This window comes from Dipodomys merriami, unplaced genomic scaffold, assembly GCF_024711535.1.
Source record: "Dipodomys merriami isolate MVZ:Mamm:240054 unplaced genomic scaffold, mDipMer1.0.p SCAF_33, whole genome shotgun sequence".
Classification (NCBI taxonomy): domain Eukaryota; kingdom Metazoa; phylum Chordata; class Mammalia; order Rodentia; family Heteromyidae; genus Dipodomys; species Dipodomys merriami.
This window is the reverse complement of record NW_027204826.1, coordinates 10,848,008-10,863,720: the sequence shown is the minus strand read 5'-3', so window position 1 is coordinate 10,863,720 and position 15,713 is coordinate 10,848,008. Positions and strand designations below refer to the sequence as shown.

Genomic DNA, 15,713 nt, shown 5'->3' with positions numbered 1-15,713 from the left:
TGGAAGTTAAATGAAGTATTCAAGGATGGCTTTTTGGTAAAGGGACATTTTGAGCAGACAGCTGAAGTCAAGTAATTCAGTTAAAGAAGTTGATTGCATATGCTCTAACCATGTCTTACTGAACTTGGTACTTCATAGTTTCTGTGGCTGTTACAAAGGAGATCTCTTTCTGATTGCCTTGGCTAATACTAATTGTAAAATCATGTTTTTTCCCCCCATCTTCCTATGTCTTATAATCTCACTTTATCATTAATTTCCGGAGGACAAGGACTATTGCTACCGCATGTCCCTTCTTTCCGGACTTTATTCTCGGGTTAATTTATTTGAATGATTTTCACCAAGACCAACCAGATGGTCACTGTGTGTGTTAGTCTGTCCTTCCTTAGCTTAGTGTGGCACCAAAGTGTAAGCAGAACTAAGGGAGGCCTTCAGAGGAAGCCAAAGATGCTAGTGCCATTAAGAGCAAGTTCCAGGCTGCAGGTGAGTGGGCTGGCACCCCCAAGGTGGGACGGCCATGACAGTATTCATAGTCACTCAGATACGGAAAGACTGGCTGGGAGTAGATTAGACATGATGCTTTGGCAAGATTAATGATTGTATTAAATGAGTGAGGGGGAGCTTTTCTCTTTCCTACCTATCTCCCCTTGGTCTGCTTTAGGATAAATGAGGTCAGTGAAACCATTTAGAGCATTTTGAGAGCTGGGCATGGGCTGTTGGAAGTATAACCTACCTGGTCATGTTTATGCTGCTCCAGTAGGTGGCAGCAAAGCCACCTTTAAAACAAAAGTTAACATGAGGGGAAAAGAAAGTTACTTGGCAAATAAGTCCCGCAGAAGGTGTCTTATTTTCCCTATGAACAGATAAAAGCAGTATCGCCACTGTATTTCAACAGATCCTAAATGTCTTGAGAAACTAAAATGATAAATTGTACCTATAAATGTTACTTTTTTTAAAAAATAGAAGTTTTGTTAGCAACTCCTGACCTAGAATCTTCACCCTCTACAGTGTGATGAATATTTTGACATACCATTTTCTGCCTCACAAGCTTCTCTGAGAGAATCCAGCTGTTACACAGTATATTCTAGCACGAAATGGCTACCTCACCTAGGAGTTTTGTGCATGTGGAAAAACACCAGTGATTTTTTTCTCTTGCATAAACGATTGAGGGTGGCAACTTTTCTAAGAAGAGAGCATTCTTAATCCTAGTAGTCAGGTGTGGCAAGTCAGTTTCTCCCTGGACTGCTGGCTTTCCAGAAGAGGCGGTGCAGTGGGAAAGGTGTGGTTCTGTCCCATCCTCCCCTGCATTGGGGAATGCCAGCCGTGGGAGCTGCAGAAAACTCACCTTTGGCACAACGACGAGTCTGGAACAGATGACAGAGATGTGTGGATGAGAGGAATCTCGTCACTGAAAAGTTCTTGTCCTCCTTCCCCTCTTTGGAAATCAGTTGTTTTTTTTTTAAATTTTATTAAAAAGGCAGTTTATAGAGGGCTTACCGTTTCATAAGTCAGGTAATGAGTACATTTCTTTTTGGATAAAGTCACTCCTTCACACTCTCCCAGTTTAGAAGAGATTTTTTTTTTTAACTCTTTAAAAAATAATGTTCATCTGGTGCTGAGATTTCTCTCAGTTTTTCACATGATGTGCTGTTTAAGTCTCTTAAACTGAAGACCACATAAAAATGAGAGAGTTCAGAGTCATTTTTAATCTTACGAAAACATGATTTATCACAATCATTTACCATATATCTCGCATGCTTTGGAATTTAACAGACCACAGAAAACCTTCCTCTATTTTTCTTAAACCTAAAACAAACACAGTCTGCCAAACCATAGTATATCCGTAATTCAGAGGAGCAGATGGTGCGGCACACATGCTTCTGTTTAAGACCAAGAAGGAGTACAAGAGAAAACTAAAACAAAAGATTCAAAACCAAAAAGAAACATGCAGTCGCACAGAGCCGAGGCTTATTTGAGTAGCCAGAGGCAGTGGATAAATTGAGAGCTGGGGAGAGGTGGTGGTCCAAACTCTGTGTTAGGTATGTTATCTTTCTTAAACACTGGGTCATTCTTTTCCCCTGCTCTCACTCAGACTCGATAATTTCTGTACAGAAACTTGCTTTCCTTTGGAACTGGACTCAGGGTAAACTGAGGGTACGTGTTCAGGGAGTTTCCTTACGCTTGATCCCTTTATCTTTTTTTTTTTTTTTTTTTCACGCGAGAACTAGCTAAAATGTTGGGTTCCCTGGCAGAGCACGTGTTTGTCTGAGCATCCCCTAACACTTGCATGTTGGTTTTGACTGCAGCTGACCCCACGGTGAAGGACCTGATTGGAGGCTTCACCGCTCTTCATTACGCAGCCATGCATGGCCGGGCCAGGATCGCGCGCCTGATGTTGGAGTCAGAATATAGGAGTGACATTATTAATGCAAAAAGCAACGATGGCTGGACTCCCCTCCACGTGGCTGCCCACTACGGTAGGGACTCCTTTGTCCGGCTCCTCCTGGAGTTCAAAGCCGAGGTCGACCCACTCAGCGATAAAGGTACCACCCCCCTTCAGCTCGCCATCATCCGTGAGAGGTCGAGCTGTGTGAAAATCCTCCTGGACCACAATGCCAACATTGACATTCAGAATGGTTTCCTGCTGCGATACGCCGTCATCAAAAGCAACCATTCTTACTGCCGGATGTTCCTTCAGAGAGGAGCAGACACAAACTTGGGGCGCCTAGAGGATGGGCAGACTCCTCTGCACTTGTCCGCCCTGCGGGACGATGTTCTATGTGCACGGATGTTGTATAACTATGGCGCAGACACGAACACAAGGAACTATGAAGGTCAGACCCCACTGGCTGTTTCAATAAGTATTTCGGGAAGTAGTCGGCCGTGTTTGGATTTCTTACAAGAAGTCACAAGTATGTAATAATGATTATTCCTATTACCTTTATTTTTTTAAAGTTTTCAACTTAGGAGGAACTTAAGGTGTTTTTATAACATAAGATGACAAGACATTAGTCATTCCTGTAAGTCCTGCTGGTAAGTAATGCCTCATTTGTCAAGAAAAGAAAAGGCCTTTGAAAAAGTTCTAAATCCAGATGTGTTACTGAGCTGAGTGGGGAAGAAGGTAAGGGGTGGGGGAGGAAAGGGGTAAAGACGAAAGGGAGAATTTTCAGAATGAGCGAAGATTCATGCTGGCCCAAGGCCATTACTGTTGGTCAAAAGAATGGCCATTCTAGGCTTTCGTAGAATTCAGAAATTGGAATTACCAGGAGAGTGCTGGGTATTAGATGCCTTAGCTATGAGAATGTTGAACTCGGGACCTGGGCACTTATTCCTCATCTTTTGTGCTCAAGGCTACTACCACTTGAGCCATGGCTCTACTCCTGGTGTTTAATTGAAGGTAAGAACTTTGCTACCCATATAATGCTCAGATCTCAGCCTCTCCTGAGTAGCTACGATTTATAGGCATGAGACACCAGCGCCTGGCAGCAGCTACTTTGCAAAACAATGGGTTTCTACTTGTGATTTAAAAGCAGGCTTTAGAACTTCAACCCAGTATGTTCTTGTAGGGGCCCTGGAGACCCTAGTAGGGTCCACAAGGTCCAGATTCTTTCCTACCAGGACCAAAGGGGTGTTTGCCTTTCTCACTGGGATTACATTTCCTCTGATGGTCTGCAGGCTATAGAGAGAAACTGCTGGCAGGTGAGCCTGAATCCAGCCAGGTGGCCAACTTTCTTCTCCCCAGGCAACTCTTAAAAAAAAAAAAAAGGAACAAAGGAATATATTATAATAAGCTTGCTGCTTTAGCTTTCTTTCACACAGTGTCCTCAGTCTAGATCTCCAGATTAGTTTTGTTCTGTTTTGTTTTAGAGGTGGTTCTTCCTATGTAACCCAAGCTGACCTCCCAACTCCTGATCCTCCTGCCTCAGCCTCCTGAGACAGTGTCACACATCACCTACACCCAGCTAGCTAGGTCTCCACTGTTCTTAGGTCAGAGAATAAGCTAGCTGGTTGGGCTTGTGTTTCACGCCCTGACAAGAATGAGCAGAAGCAGTGATTGTGTTCTAGAAGATGACACACAAAGATTGGAATCAACCACAAGTAGGCTTTGGTGTGGTGGGTTCGGTTTTCATCTCTGCTCTGAGGAAGTAAATGGTTCACATTTCTACAAAAAACTTTTAAGTAGATTGGAGTTGAGTTGTATAAACTATTTCACAAGAGACTTAATCCGTCAAGTACTTAAGCTGGTTGATTTCTAGAACATCAGTCACAGATGTATAAAAATAATATTTTATAAATATCATAGTAACCAGAAATATGTTTTTATTTAGATTTTAGCAATAGGTATCTTGGGTTTGGTTGTTTTTTTTAAATAAAAGTAGTTTGCAGAAACAAAATCTTGAAAACAAGACTTCAAACCTTTTAAAAAAACATCATCAGCATACATCAGCAACTTTAGGGTTAGAAGTTTATCAGTTGTTGAAATAGGACTTGCCTAAATAAATACTTAAATAAAATTTAAAGATGAAAATTTTTAAAAAGTTTAAACTTCACCAATAGCCAAATAAAAATGTAAAAATAAGAACTGATCAAAGTCTCTTTAAAGAAAGCGAAACAGACGGGTCTTGTCTGAGATCAAGCCCGTGCAGCAGCAGCTGTGCTGTGGGAGCAGTTAGCCACACAATCAGTCTCATCATCAATTGGCCTGACCTACTGTGCACCTTTCCAGTGCTTCTTGGATTGTTCTGTGGGGTAGTTTGCTGACAGAGTGACCTATAACGTAACACTCTGTGATTCTTTTTTTAATTGTGGACTTACTAGGGTTTGAACCCAAAGGCTTGCCTGCCTGAAGGGTTCTGTACCACTTTTGAGCTATACCTCCAGCATAAGCTTACTTTTTGTTTGTTCTGGTAACTGAGTCTTTAACTGGGCACTGTCCCTGAGCCTTTTCACTCAAGGCTAGCACTGTACCACTTGAGCCATAACTCCAGTTCTGGGTGTGGGGGCGTGGGGTGGGCAGAAGGTGGGGTTTGCAGTTAATTGGAGATGAGAGTCTGATAGACTTTCCTGCCTCAGCTGCTTCAATCTGGGATCCTCAGATCTCAGCCTCCTGGGTAGGATTACAAGTGTGAGCCACTGGCTCCTGCTTGGTTTTGATTATTGATTTCCCCAGACATCAATAGTATAGTCTTACTGGAGTGCCCTTTTATAAACAAAAAGCACACAGTTTTCAGTCAAATTACACTACACTGTAGGGTTATTTGACAGGTTATTTCATGCACTTTTGTAGTATTTGCTGTTTATTTTTAATTTTGTGCTGGTTCTGGGGCTTGAACTCATGGCTTGGGTATGGTCTATGAGCTTTTTTGCTCAAGCTTTTCCACTTGAGCCACAGCTCCATTTCTGGCTTTTTGGTGGCTCCTTAGAGGTAAGAGTGTCATGGACTTTCCTGTCCAGGCTGGCTTCAAACTGTGATCCTAAGATCTCAGCCTCCTGAGGAGCTAACAATTATAGGTATGAGCCACCAGGGCCTGGCTCCTTTTGTAATATTTTCACTCTTCTGTCTCTAATGTCAGCATCTAGAGATTTCTTGTCATTTGATAGTAAAATAGTAAGCCATGTATGGTTTTGTTTGGCTCAACACAAATGTTAAGATCTAAGAACTCATTTGCCTATGGAAAAATTGGAGCCAGTGGACAAATGTCAAGTCTAATACTGTATACATTTGAACTCCAAGAGAATACCATGATTTCTGTTTTTAAGGGGAGCTAGAAATTGCCTTTGGTCCTACGTCCTATGAAGTAAGGTTTGTTTAAAGTACTTTTATACAAAGTCCCAGAGAAGGGAATCAGAGGCAAGAGCAAAGGAGCAAAGTGTGTTCCTGGTAGGATTTTACTATGGGAAGCTGAGATAAAACAAAGGGAGGTGTTGTTGACACCAGATGTGGAACATTCCAGATGTTGACCTTTGATGGCAAGGGTCTCGAGTAACAGTCCAGCGTGGAGAGCAGCCCAGAGTGGGCTTAAACCTTCTTTCTTGGCACTCTGGCTGCCTTCGGCAGTCTCCCTTTGCCCAAAGCCATCTCCGGGGTGCCTCGATCTCATGCCATTCACTTTGGCTGTCCTGAAATGTTTTGTCTTTATTTTTGTGAATCCAAACATTTTTATCCAAATAAATAAATTTATCCTATCATAAAAGCATGGCGCTGACATCAAAGGGAGGGTGGTTAAGAGATTTAAATTTTGTTTTTAATTTTGCTGCTAGCTCTCATTTTGGAATTTTTTTCCTAACACAGACCCTTCAAAAGCTGATTTCCTGTTTTATACCAGCCCAATTATTAGTAATGATTGGCTGCTTTTGCAAAACGGGAAATCTGACAACCCTTTGAACTGTGAGGTAATTTCCATTGCAGTTCATGAGCCTGAAGCCTTCCTTTTCCCTGCATCCCCCAAGTTATACTTTCTAGGGGAGATGTTCCCTTCGTTTCCCATGTTATAATCCCATGGACCAAGTGGCTGTTGCTTTACAGGACAAGACCTAATTTCCAGAAGTGCTAGTGTGTACATTTGTATTGATTCTTTCACAGTCTTTCCCTAGTGCTTTCTGTGCTTCTCCTCTTCCCTCTCCCTTTTTTTCTTGCTCTTTTAATCTCTGGGACAGTGTTCTATGGAATATGTAGAAGGCACACGCTAAATGCTTGAATGATACATTAAGCCCCGAGTGGTGGCACAAGTCTGTAATGCTTCTACCCTGGAGGTTGAGACAGGCGGATAACGGTTTGGAGGCCAGTCTTGGCTATATAACAAGATTTAGTCTTACAAAACAAAAAACAAAGCCAGGTATCAGTGGTTCATACCTGTCATCCTAGCTGCTTAAGAGGCTGAGATCTCTGAGGATCGCAATTTGAAAGCCAGCTCAGACGGGAAAGTCTATGAGACTCTTAGCTCCAATGAACCACCAAAAAAAAAAAAAAAAGAAACAGAATTAGAGCTGTGATTCAAGTGGTAGGGCAGTAGCCTTGAATAGCAACAAGAAAAAACTCAAGGACAACACCCAGGCCCTGAGTTCAAACCCCAGGACTGAAAAGCAAAAGAAATAAGGACACCTTTGAGGAATACTCCTACACTGCCATTCCTGGGAAAAGAATTCTGAGCTCATCTGCTAATAGTACTTAAAATAATTTGGTCCTTCCTTATTCCTCCTATATATTTTTTTGTCCTGCTGTTAATTCAACAGTGCTAGCATAAAACAGGACAAATAGTTACATCTATGTAAATGGAGAACCTATCAGTCCAACCTTCACTGCATCACTGAAGAGGTTTTTGGTTTTTTTTGTGGGTTTTTTGAGTCGATCATGGGGCTTGAACTCTGGGCTTGGGCGCTGTCCCTTAGCTCTTTGGCTCAAGGTGAGCGCTCTACCACTTGAGCCACAGCGCCACTTCTGGTTTTCTGAGTGGTTTATTGGAGACAAGAGTCTCATGGACTTTCCCGCCCGAGCTGGCTTTGAACCAGGATCCTCAAATCTCTGCCTTCTGAGTATCTAGGATTACAGGTGTGAGCCACCAGCACCCAACACACTGAACAGTTTTTATGCTGTTAAACAGTCTCTGCCCAGTTGTTTTCTTGTAATGATTGACAGAATATAGTGTCCATCCATGGGTCTGGACTGTTTTCCCGATCCTGGATGACCAGGCCCTCCGTAGCTATCAGGCTGTGTTTTCCCTGCTGTCATAATGGAAAATCACAGCTCTTCCCTGAGGCAGGAGGCTCTCTGCTTTTCTGGTAACAGAAAGTAAACATCCATACAACTGCTTGGCAATTAATATTTTGAAACATTCTTGCGTGACTCCATTCTCAGTACTGTACCAGAATTAACTGTATTTCGTGCTTGAGAAACCTTTGAGGTGGGTGCTGGTTTTATGAGGAAACCAAGGCAGGAGGCTCAGTATGTCAGCCAAGATCATACAGATTATGAGTAGGGCTAGGGCCAGAAGCCAAACCCAGGCAGTCTGGCTCCAGGGGTGATGATTATTAATCACTATGATATATCTATCATTAAAGATAATTCTTCAGACAGTTGCTACAGAGGGTCTAGAAATCTTTGAAAGATCGCATACCCCCCCCAAATATTTAAGGAGGACCACAGTGCCTTTGAGCCAAGCATTCCAGTGTATTTCAGGCCCCCAATATCCACTGAGAAAAGCATTCCAGTAGTTAGACCTGGACAGTACTGACTGAGCGCCCAGCCAGGACTAACTACCCAGGCATCTGAAGTGAGCCATGTTGCAGAGGGAGAAGCCGGCTCTAGAAAACACTGCACGGAGCCTAGATGTAAAATACGTAAAAGAATCTTCGGTCGTTTTAAACCACTGAATTACAGAAGTCAGGAAATACTAACGGCCAGGGAATCGGTTATGTCGTGATGGGAATCATTACCATCCTTACCAGTCTTGATCTCACACGAGTCTTTGCCACTCATGAAATGGTAAGGGACCATGGATACCAAGCAGCAGGCACCAGGACTGGGAGATATTTTGGTTTCGTTTGGAGAAGAACAGAGGCCATTAAGCAAGACCTTTCAGATTTCCACCAGTACATAACCTTTCCTTTCCTCCTTGTAACCTTAGCTCAGCAAATTCTGATAATTTTATTTTTCAACCACTTAGTTGACAATATGTTTTCATTTAAACATGCCTGGGTACTTAATATATGTCAACTTAGCCTCATCTGGTTTCTCTGGTGGTTCATTTTGTTAAAATTATAGTTGAAAAGAACCTGCCTTCTATTAGGAAAATCAAATTCTTTAACCCCCACTCCCTCAAGAAAAGAAGAAGAAAGACAATCACATCTAATTCATATAAACCTGCCACTTATTAGGAAAATCAGATTCTTGAGGAAAAACTTTATTCTTAAGGTGATGTACAGAGGGGTTCATTTTATGTCAGGTAAGGGCTGCATTTCCTTTTGGAATTTTCTTTTGGGTAACATCACCCCGTTTGTTCACTGTCTCCCAAGAAAATCAGATTCTTAATCACATCTCATTGCTATCCTAGTTTGGATTTGCTGGTTAAATTCTGTAAGCACGTACTGAATGATGACTATGGTAAATCCTAAAGTAGTATTCCACGAATAGCGATGGAGAATAATTTAAAACGGATTAAGAAACTACTTGCTGTTGGCATGTTTTGCAGTGCATTGGTGGTTTGATACTCTTAAGCTTTAAGTCTTCAGTGGCTCAATTAATACTTGTTGAGGACTTAAGTCAGACAACTGGTTTATGTGGGACAAGGGAGTCAGACAGGACCTGCCCTCGTAGACCATGTCACGTGGAGGAAGAAGCCCTGAATATGTAAATGTAGCATCTCCCAATACGTAACTGCAGAGACTAAGGAAAGGTACTCTGGGCTCTGTGATGGCGAATCTGAGGTGGCCTTCTAGAATTGAGAACCAGCAAGAGTCCTAAGAAGGACGACACTCAGCCTGTGGCCTTGAGTGCCTCGGGGGCCCCTTATACCTTTTAGGGTACCTGTGAAGAGTCCTAGTGATTTCCTTAGTCCTGCTAAGACATGATGTGTCTGTTTCTCATTGCTTTTCTCCTGAGGGTTAAGTGGACTTTTTTTAGCACTGAGTTGATGTGATTTGTTCACCAGACTAAATGCACAAACACCTGAGAAATTTCAGCTATCTTCGGCCAGACATTAGGAAGCATTGCAGAAATGTGAAAAGGATCTCATTCCTCTCACCAGATTTTTTTCTTTGGGCGGGGGAGGGCTGGTTTTGTAGAAAACTTATTTTTTAGACTAGTGTGTTCATTTAACAAGCAATGAATTTATTCCTGGAACTACTTTGAAATGAGTTTGATTTTTTTTTTGTTTTAATTTCGTTTATGATCATTATTCGGAGATGCAGCCCACATCCAGCTTCCTTTAATTCCTCAATCTTTTTTTTTTTTTTTTAAGCATGAAGAGATTGTAAGACCAAAATGTTGTGGAAAGCCACTGAAATCTGGCATCTGGTTAACTTAGTTATTACTTCAGCTCTCGGAGAGTGTCAGTAAAATGGGGGTGCTGATCAAAGTACTTCCCTCATAAATTGATTAAAGGAGAGAGAGTATGTCAAGAGCTTAGAACAGTGCATTGCACAGAGGACACAATGAATCAGTTTTATTATTATTATTATTATCGCCACTTAATAAAATAGCACACCATATGTAACTCCAAATATTCAAGCATTATTGAATTTTGCTTGTGGTTTGTGGTCACTGCATTGTTCTGATCTATAAAGCAGGGCCTTTGAAAGGAGATGTAAGGTTTTTTTGTTTTGTTTTTCCTTTTTCTATTTTGTAACTATCCTTTAGTAGTTACACAAAGAGGTTTCAATTCAGCATGTCAGTTGATGAGTTACAGGGCTTCTTACTGTCACCCTTTCCATTCTTTCCTCCATCTCCTCCAACTTCATTCCTCCTCTCAGTTCTCCAAGTTCCATTTCCACATATAAGGACATTGAATACTAGGATTACAGTAGAATTTTGCCAATTTTTCATTGAGGTTTAGTGGGGTTTAATGGTCAGTGGAAGTGGATACACAGTACCACAACTTCAGACTAACTTGGGGTTCCTTGTAAAACTCCCCCTGTAGCCCCTCGCCACCCCTGGCCCCAAGCCCCCCTAGGATTCTTCTCTGTCCAAGCTGACAGTGAACAGGTAGGCCGATGCTGTTGGCAAAACTCCAAGATAATGGTTAAGTGTCAACACTTCAGTGTCTTCGAACAGAAAGGGCTCATGGTCGAGAGAGTCTCATTCATCCACATTGTTCAAGTGGAGAAATGGAGGCCCAGAGAACTCATTTTCTCAGAGAAGCTAATGTCATTATTAGACGCCTCAAGACAAGGACCAGCACTCTCAGTTTGTAGTGGGAAGAACGCAGGCTTGGAAGCGGGACGAGCGGTTCTAGTCGCAGGCTGAGACTCCCAGTGAAGTAAGCGGCTCTTCCCACAGCTTCAGAGCCCACTTTCAATACTGCGTCTTAATTCCGTCATCACCTTCAGAGCTTATCTTAAATCTGATGCTTTGTAACTCTTTCCTCTTTTCTTTTTTTTTCCCCTGTCTTTCTAGGACAGCCCAGAAACTTACAGGACCTGTGTCGAATTAAAATTCGACAATGTATAGGCCTTCAAAACCTGAAGCTACTTGACGAACTGCCCATCGCCAAGGTCATGAAGGACTACTTAAAACACAAATTTGATGATATCTGACAGGCCACAACTGTGAGCAAGATGAGGAGTTCATGTTCCAGATACTTAAAAGGCGCTTTTTTTTTTTTTTTTTTTTTTTTTTTTTTTGCCTTGCACAAAGTATATCCTATGCAATTTCTGATTTGCAATGAAGTCAGAAAGCAGGTATACACATCGGGGGGCGGGGGGGAGTCTATTCAGCTCGTTGGTTTTCCTCGGAGAAGGGGATTTTTATATATATATATATATATACATACATACATACATATCTATATATATAAACATACCACATGCTTGAAGGTCTTAATTTGGTTTCTTGGTCCAAGTTTATGAGGTCCAAGCTTTCTATACAATATTGCATTTAGGAAAATTGCGTTTTGTTTCGTTTTGATTTCTTTCTTCCTAAGTGATGTTAGGTTTGGAGTGGAGAATTTTATCCTTACACATTTATGGTTTTATTTGTGAGTGCGGTACTAAAAGCCAGCAGAACACTTACCAAGGTTTGCTGTCGATTTTAGGGAGTGTGGGGGGAGGGATGGGGTTGGGTTCCCAGGTTACATACTAAAAACACCCCAAGAAAAGTTTTTAAAAGTCATGGCAGTCACTTTATTCATTCTGAATCGAGGACAGATTGGCTATTTCAAACTTCTTTATTTTTGTCCTCTCTAATGTAGCTTTCCAATGACAGAAACCCAGTACCTCGGCTTTTCCTGTTGGTGTGCTCTTGTTTTTTAATTTATTATTATTATTATTTTTAACTGTAAGACACTACTCTGAGACATGGTGTTGTGACTTTCTGTCTCTGGTTGAATTGTACTTTTGAAAGAAATTAATGGGAAAGAAAATAACTTTATAAAGCCAGTGTATTTTGGTTTTTTTTGTTTTGTTTTTTTTTAATCACCCAGTGCAATACACTTCCTTCCGCTGTCTCCTGTTCATGTTTTTCTCTGGCACTTCCTCATTCCCCACCGGCCCGGCACAGCGGGGCCAGCACTTTGGTCGCCCTGACAGAACCCAGACTATGTTCTTACAATGACCATTTTAAACCTTGTCTTTTATTTCCCTTTGAATAGCATATTCTGATGGTTGAATGGACCCTAAAAATAGCCCAGGCTATTTGTTAAACCATTTGGCTTTAATGGTTAAATCATTTGAAGTGGTTTCTTGGTGTTTTTATTTCCTTCTCCCTGGTAATATATACATATATACATAGATTCTATTAAGGGTAAAATCTCTAATGGTGCACATTTCTTAAAGTCTGGCTGATTCCTAATACGCTAACTAAATAGTCTCTCTCTGTTTTACAGTTAGGTTCAGTGGAGCTCTCGAGGACAGTTATTTGATTTGGAGGGGCTGATTGGGTGGGTGCATGCAGCGTAGACATGGCCAGGCTAGAGCTTCGGTAAGCAGAGGAGAAGGTTCTAGGATATGGGCTCCATGCTTTAGTCACCATTCGGTTCCTTTCACAGTTCCTGATGTCCCCACATTATCTTTCGGGCTGGGGAAAACTTCCAAATAGTCACATGCCATTGGTTTATCTGCTATCCAAAGTTTACAAGGCCTAGGAAGGGCTCCTCCTTTTCTTGTCTGAATTGCTAGCTATCAGTCATAAAGTGCAAAAGCTCTTCCAGCTACGGGCGGCCCACAGCGGGGCGGAGCCTGCTCCGTGCTGCCTGGTCCCATCCAGCAGAACCATTCTCCTGGCTGTACAGCTCAAACCTGGCATCAGGATTGCCCCCATCTGCTTGTACCCAGGCACCACGTGTTGCCGAACAGGCCGGGAGTTATTTGGAGAATGACAGATGTGGTCCTTTTTTGCAAAGGTGTTCATTTTGTCACCACCCCCAAACCGTAGCTGGAGCCTGAGGGGTAGCAATGGGCGGTCTGACCTGTTCCTAATGGCTGTCTCTAGAGAGGGCCCTTTAGTCCATTAGAACAAGACCCAGGCCAGAGCTTAGACACATTGGCAGCATTAGGGACCATGGGATGGCCAGAATGGACTTGTTAGCCCAGGAAGACAGGAAGCAGGATGGTGCCTAGGGCTGCACTCTGAGCACTGATTTAATCAATGGACCATTTGTCCAGGCCTTCTTTCCACAAATGCCAATAAGTGTTACTGATTTATTCAGCTACTATATCATATAATGATACTCTCTCCCCAGCCATTCAGAGGTTTCCAAACAAAGTTAGCCACTGAGTTTGAGTCAGCTCTTAAAGTAAAAAGATCCGATCAAGGTAAATTCTTGGTTCTATATTGCTGCTGTGACTTAAAAAAAAAAAAAATTATGAGAGCTCTTCCTAAAATTGAAAATTCTATTTAATGAAGAAGTGTATAATTTCATTATTTATTGTTCTGAGGTTTGATTTATCTGAAAGCTTAAAAAGAATGTTTTATGTTTGCTGTGAATAAAAATTCCAATCATACTGTATTTAACAACAACGGAAATGTCGTACAGTTGGTAATGGTGGGGCATTCACACAGGTGATCTGGCAGGTTGGCACTTGAACTGGAATTTGATTGGCAGAGACACATTCTGTTCTGGTCACATGAGTGGTATGAGCAACTATTTTCAGGAAATTAGCCAATTGGGTTTTTCAGAATTTTGAACACAGTGTTCATTCATCCCGTTATCAGATCTTGCTGCCAACTCTTCAGTGTTTCTTTGGAAATTTCTTAAGTCTAGCACTAAATTTTTATAAAACTGTATTTGGCAAAGTACACCAAAGACACCAGCTCATAGAAGATTATAATCATTAACAAACTCCAAAACTCATCTTTTGCAAACAAAGGGGTTTATTTCTTTTGTAAATATTTGTGTTTATAAATGTATAGCAGAGTAAGTGTTGTGGGTTGTTTTTTTTTTTGAGACTATTTAATTCCATATTTCTAAACAACTTAGGACAGAATAACCCATGCTCTGTAGTTTGGAGTACTTGATCATTCTGCTCTTTTTTTAGTTCATTATCAGTCATGTTTGGAACAGCATTTCAGTGAATTCTAGCAAATTCTGTGTACACCTGGCACGTGAAGGAGGCTAGTAGCATGGCTTTGTCACCAGTTTCAAACCCCGAGAAATAGACACAAGTGTGGAGCTTAATGGCCAGAGTGGACCCTACGAAATTGAAATTTTAAACTTCCCTGCAGAATTGCTCATTAGCCTAAGATGTGATTGGAATACGGCTGTCTGCCTTCAAATTTAGCTTTCACCTAATGCCCCGTGTGTTATATCATAATCTTATTTTGTTCTGCCTTTGTAATGTATGTTTTGCTTTGGGTCAATTTGAATTAAAAAAAAAGACACTTTGAATCTGATTTTTAAAATGTCTTGGAATCGTAGTTTCTTTCTAGTCTGTCTTATTACTTCCAACTGCCTGATGAAAAAAGAAATCTTATCAGTTATTAGCATTTGGATCACTAAGAACTGGCGGTACAGCAAACAGTACCACCCTGCATGGCAAAAGCCAGTTTGGTTTATTTGGGGTCATGGTGGTCCTGGGGTTTGAACTCTTGAGATGTTGTACTCCCTAAGCAGGTGATCTTACCACTCAGCCACACTCTGGTCCTGATTTTAAAATGCTGGCTAGTTTTTCAGGTGCACAGTCTCACTTCCTGCCCTGGTATAGTCCTGGGCATAGCAGATTTGTGTTAGGCTTCCCATTTAGGTAGGATAATAGGTGTGTATGACATCATCCACCTCTATGTTGAGAGGTCTCACAAACTTTTCTGTCCTGGGATTGGTCTCAAACCATGATCCTCCCAAACTTAGCCTCTTGAGTAGCTAGGATCACATGCCTCACGCCTGGAGATCCAGCATGGAGCCATCTTGGGCCACATTCATCACCTGTCTCACCTTGAACAAACAAGGATTCTAAACATGGAAAGGCCAGTGCAATCACAGCAGTGCATTTGAGGTAGTTGATTGGCTTTCAGGAGACAGAAGCAAAATAACTTGGATCTCTTACATCTTTGAATAACCATAAGTACAACTGGATTCAGGAGAGACCGCATCCTCTGAATGCTGATGTGCCTGGGCAAAGGAGCACTGAGCATTCAGCACCCTGTGTGGGAAGGGGGTGGGGAATTGCAGCCTTCCTCATCACATACTTAGGAATATTTGGCACCAATGAAAGGCCAAGATTGGGATTGGGACTTTTGAGACTTTGTAATGGTCCTTGGGGGAGTTCAGCTTTGTAAAAGCGTTCTGTTGCTTGGAAATGCTAAAAGTCATTTCTTTTGCAACATGATTTCAGGGTATTGTTTTTTCAGCTGAAAGATAATTTACAAGAATAGTTTCCTTGCTATTGATAAAACAGATTAACTACTCAATAAAAGAAGTATCACCATCTCATTTTACCCAAGATAAAAAGAAAGCAGTTTTTTTTTGTTTTTTTAATTATCTGCCTGTATTTATGTAACTGTTCTAAGCGGAAGAAATGATGCTTTACCAATTTTGATGTTTGAATTTTTGAGTTTACATGCTAATAAA

At 41.5% G+C, this 15,713-nt stretch overlaps 1 protein-coding gene across 1 annotated transcript in view; it reads left to right on the top strand.

Moving 5' to 3' along the window:
- The window catches only part of Asb7 (ankyrin repeat and SOCS box containing 7), a 34,317-nt gene extending 21,939 nt beyond the window's left edge, over positions 1-12,378 (top strand). Inside the window, exons 5-6 of the mRNA XM_070043143.1 lie at positions 2,304-2,909; positions 11,108-12,378. Coding sequence (XP_069899244.1) covers positions 2,304-2,909; positions 11,108-11,247 — 746 coding nt within the window. The 3' untranslated portion in view covers positions 11,248-12,378. The remainder of the gene's footprint in view (positions 1-2,303; positions 2,910-11,107) is intronic.
- Positions 12,379-15,713: the final 3,335 nt, after the last annotated feature.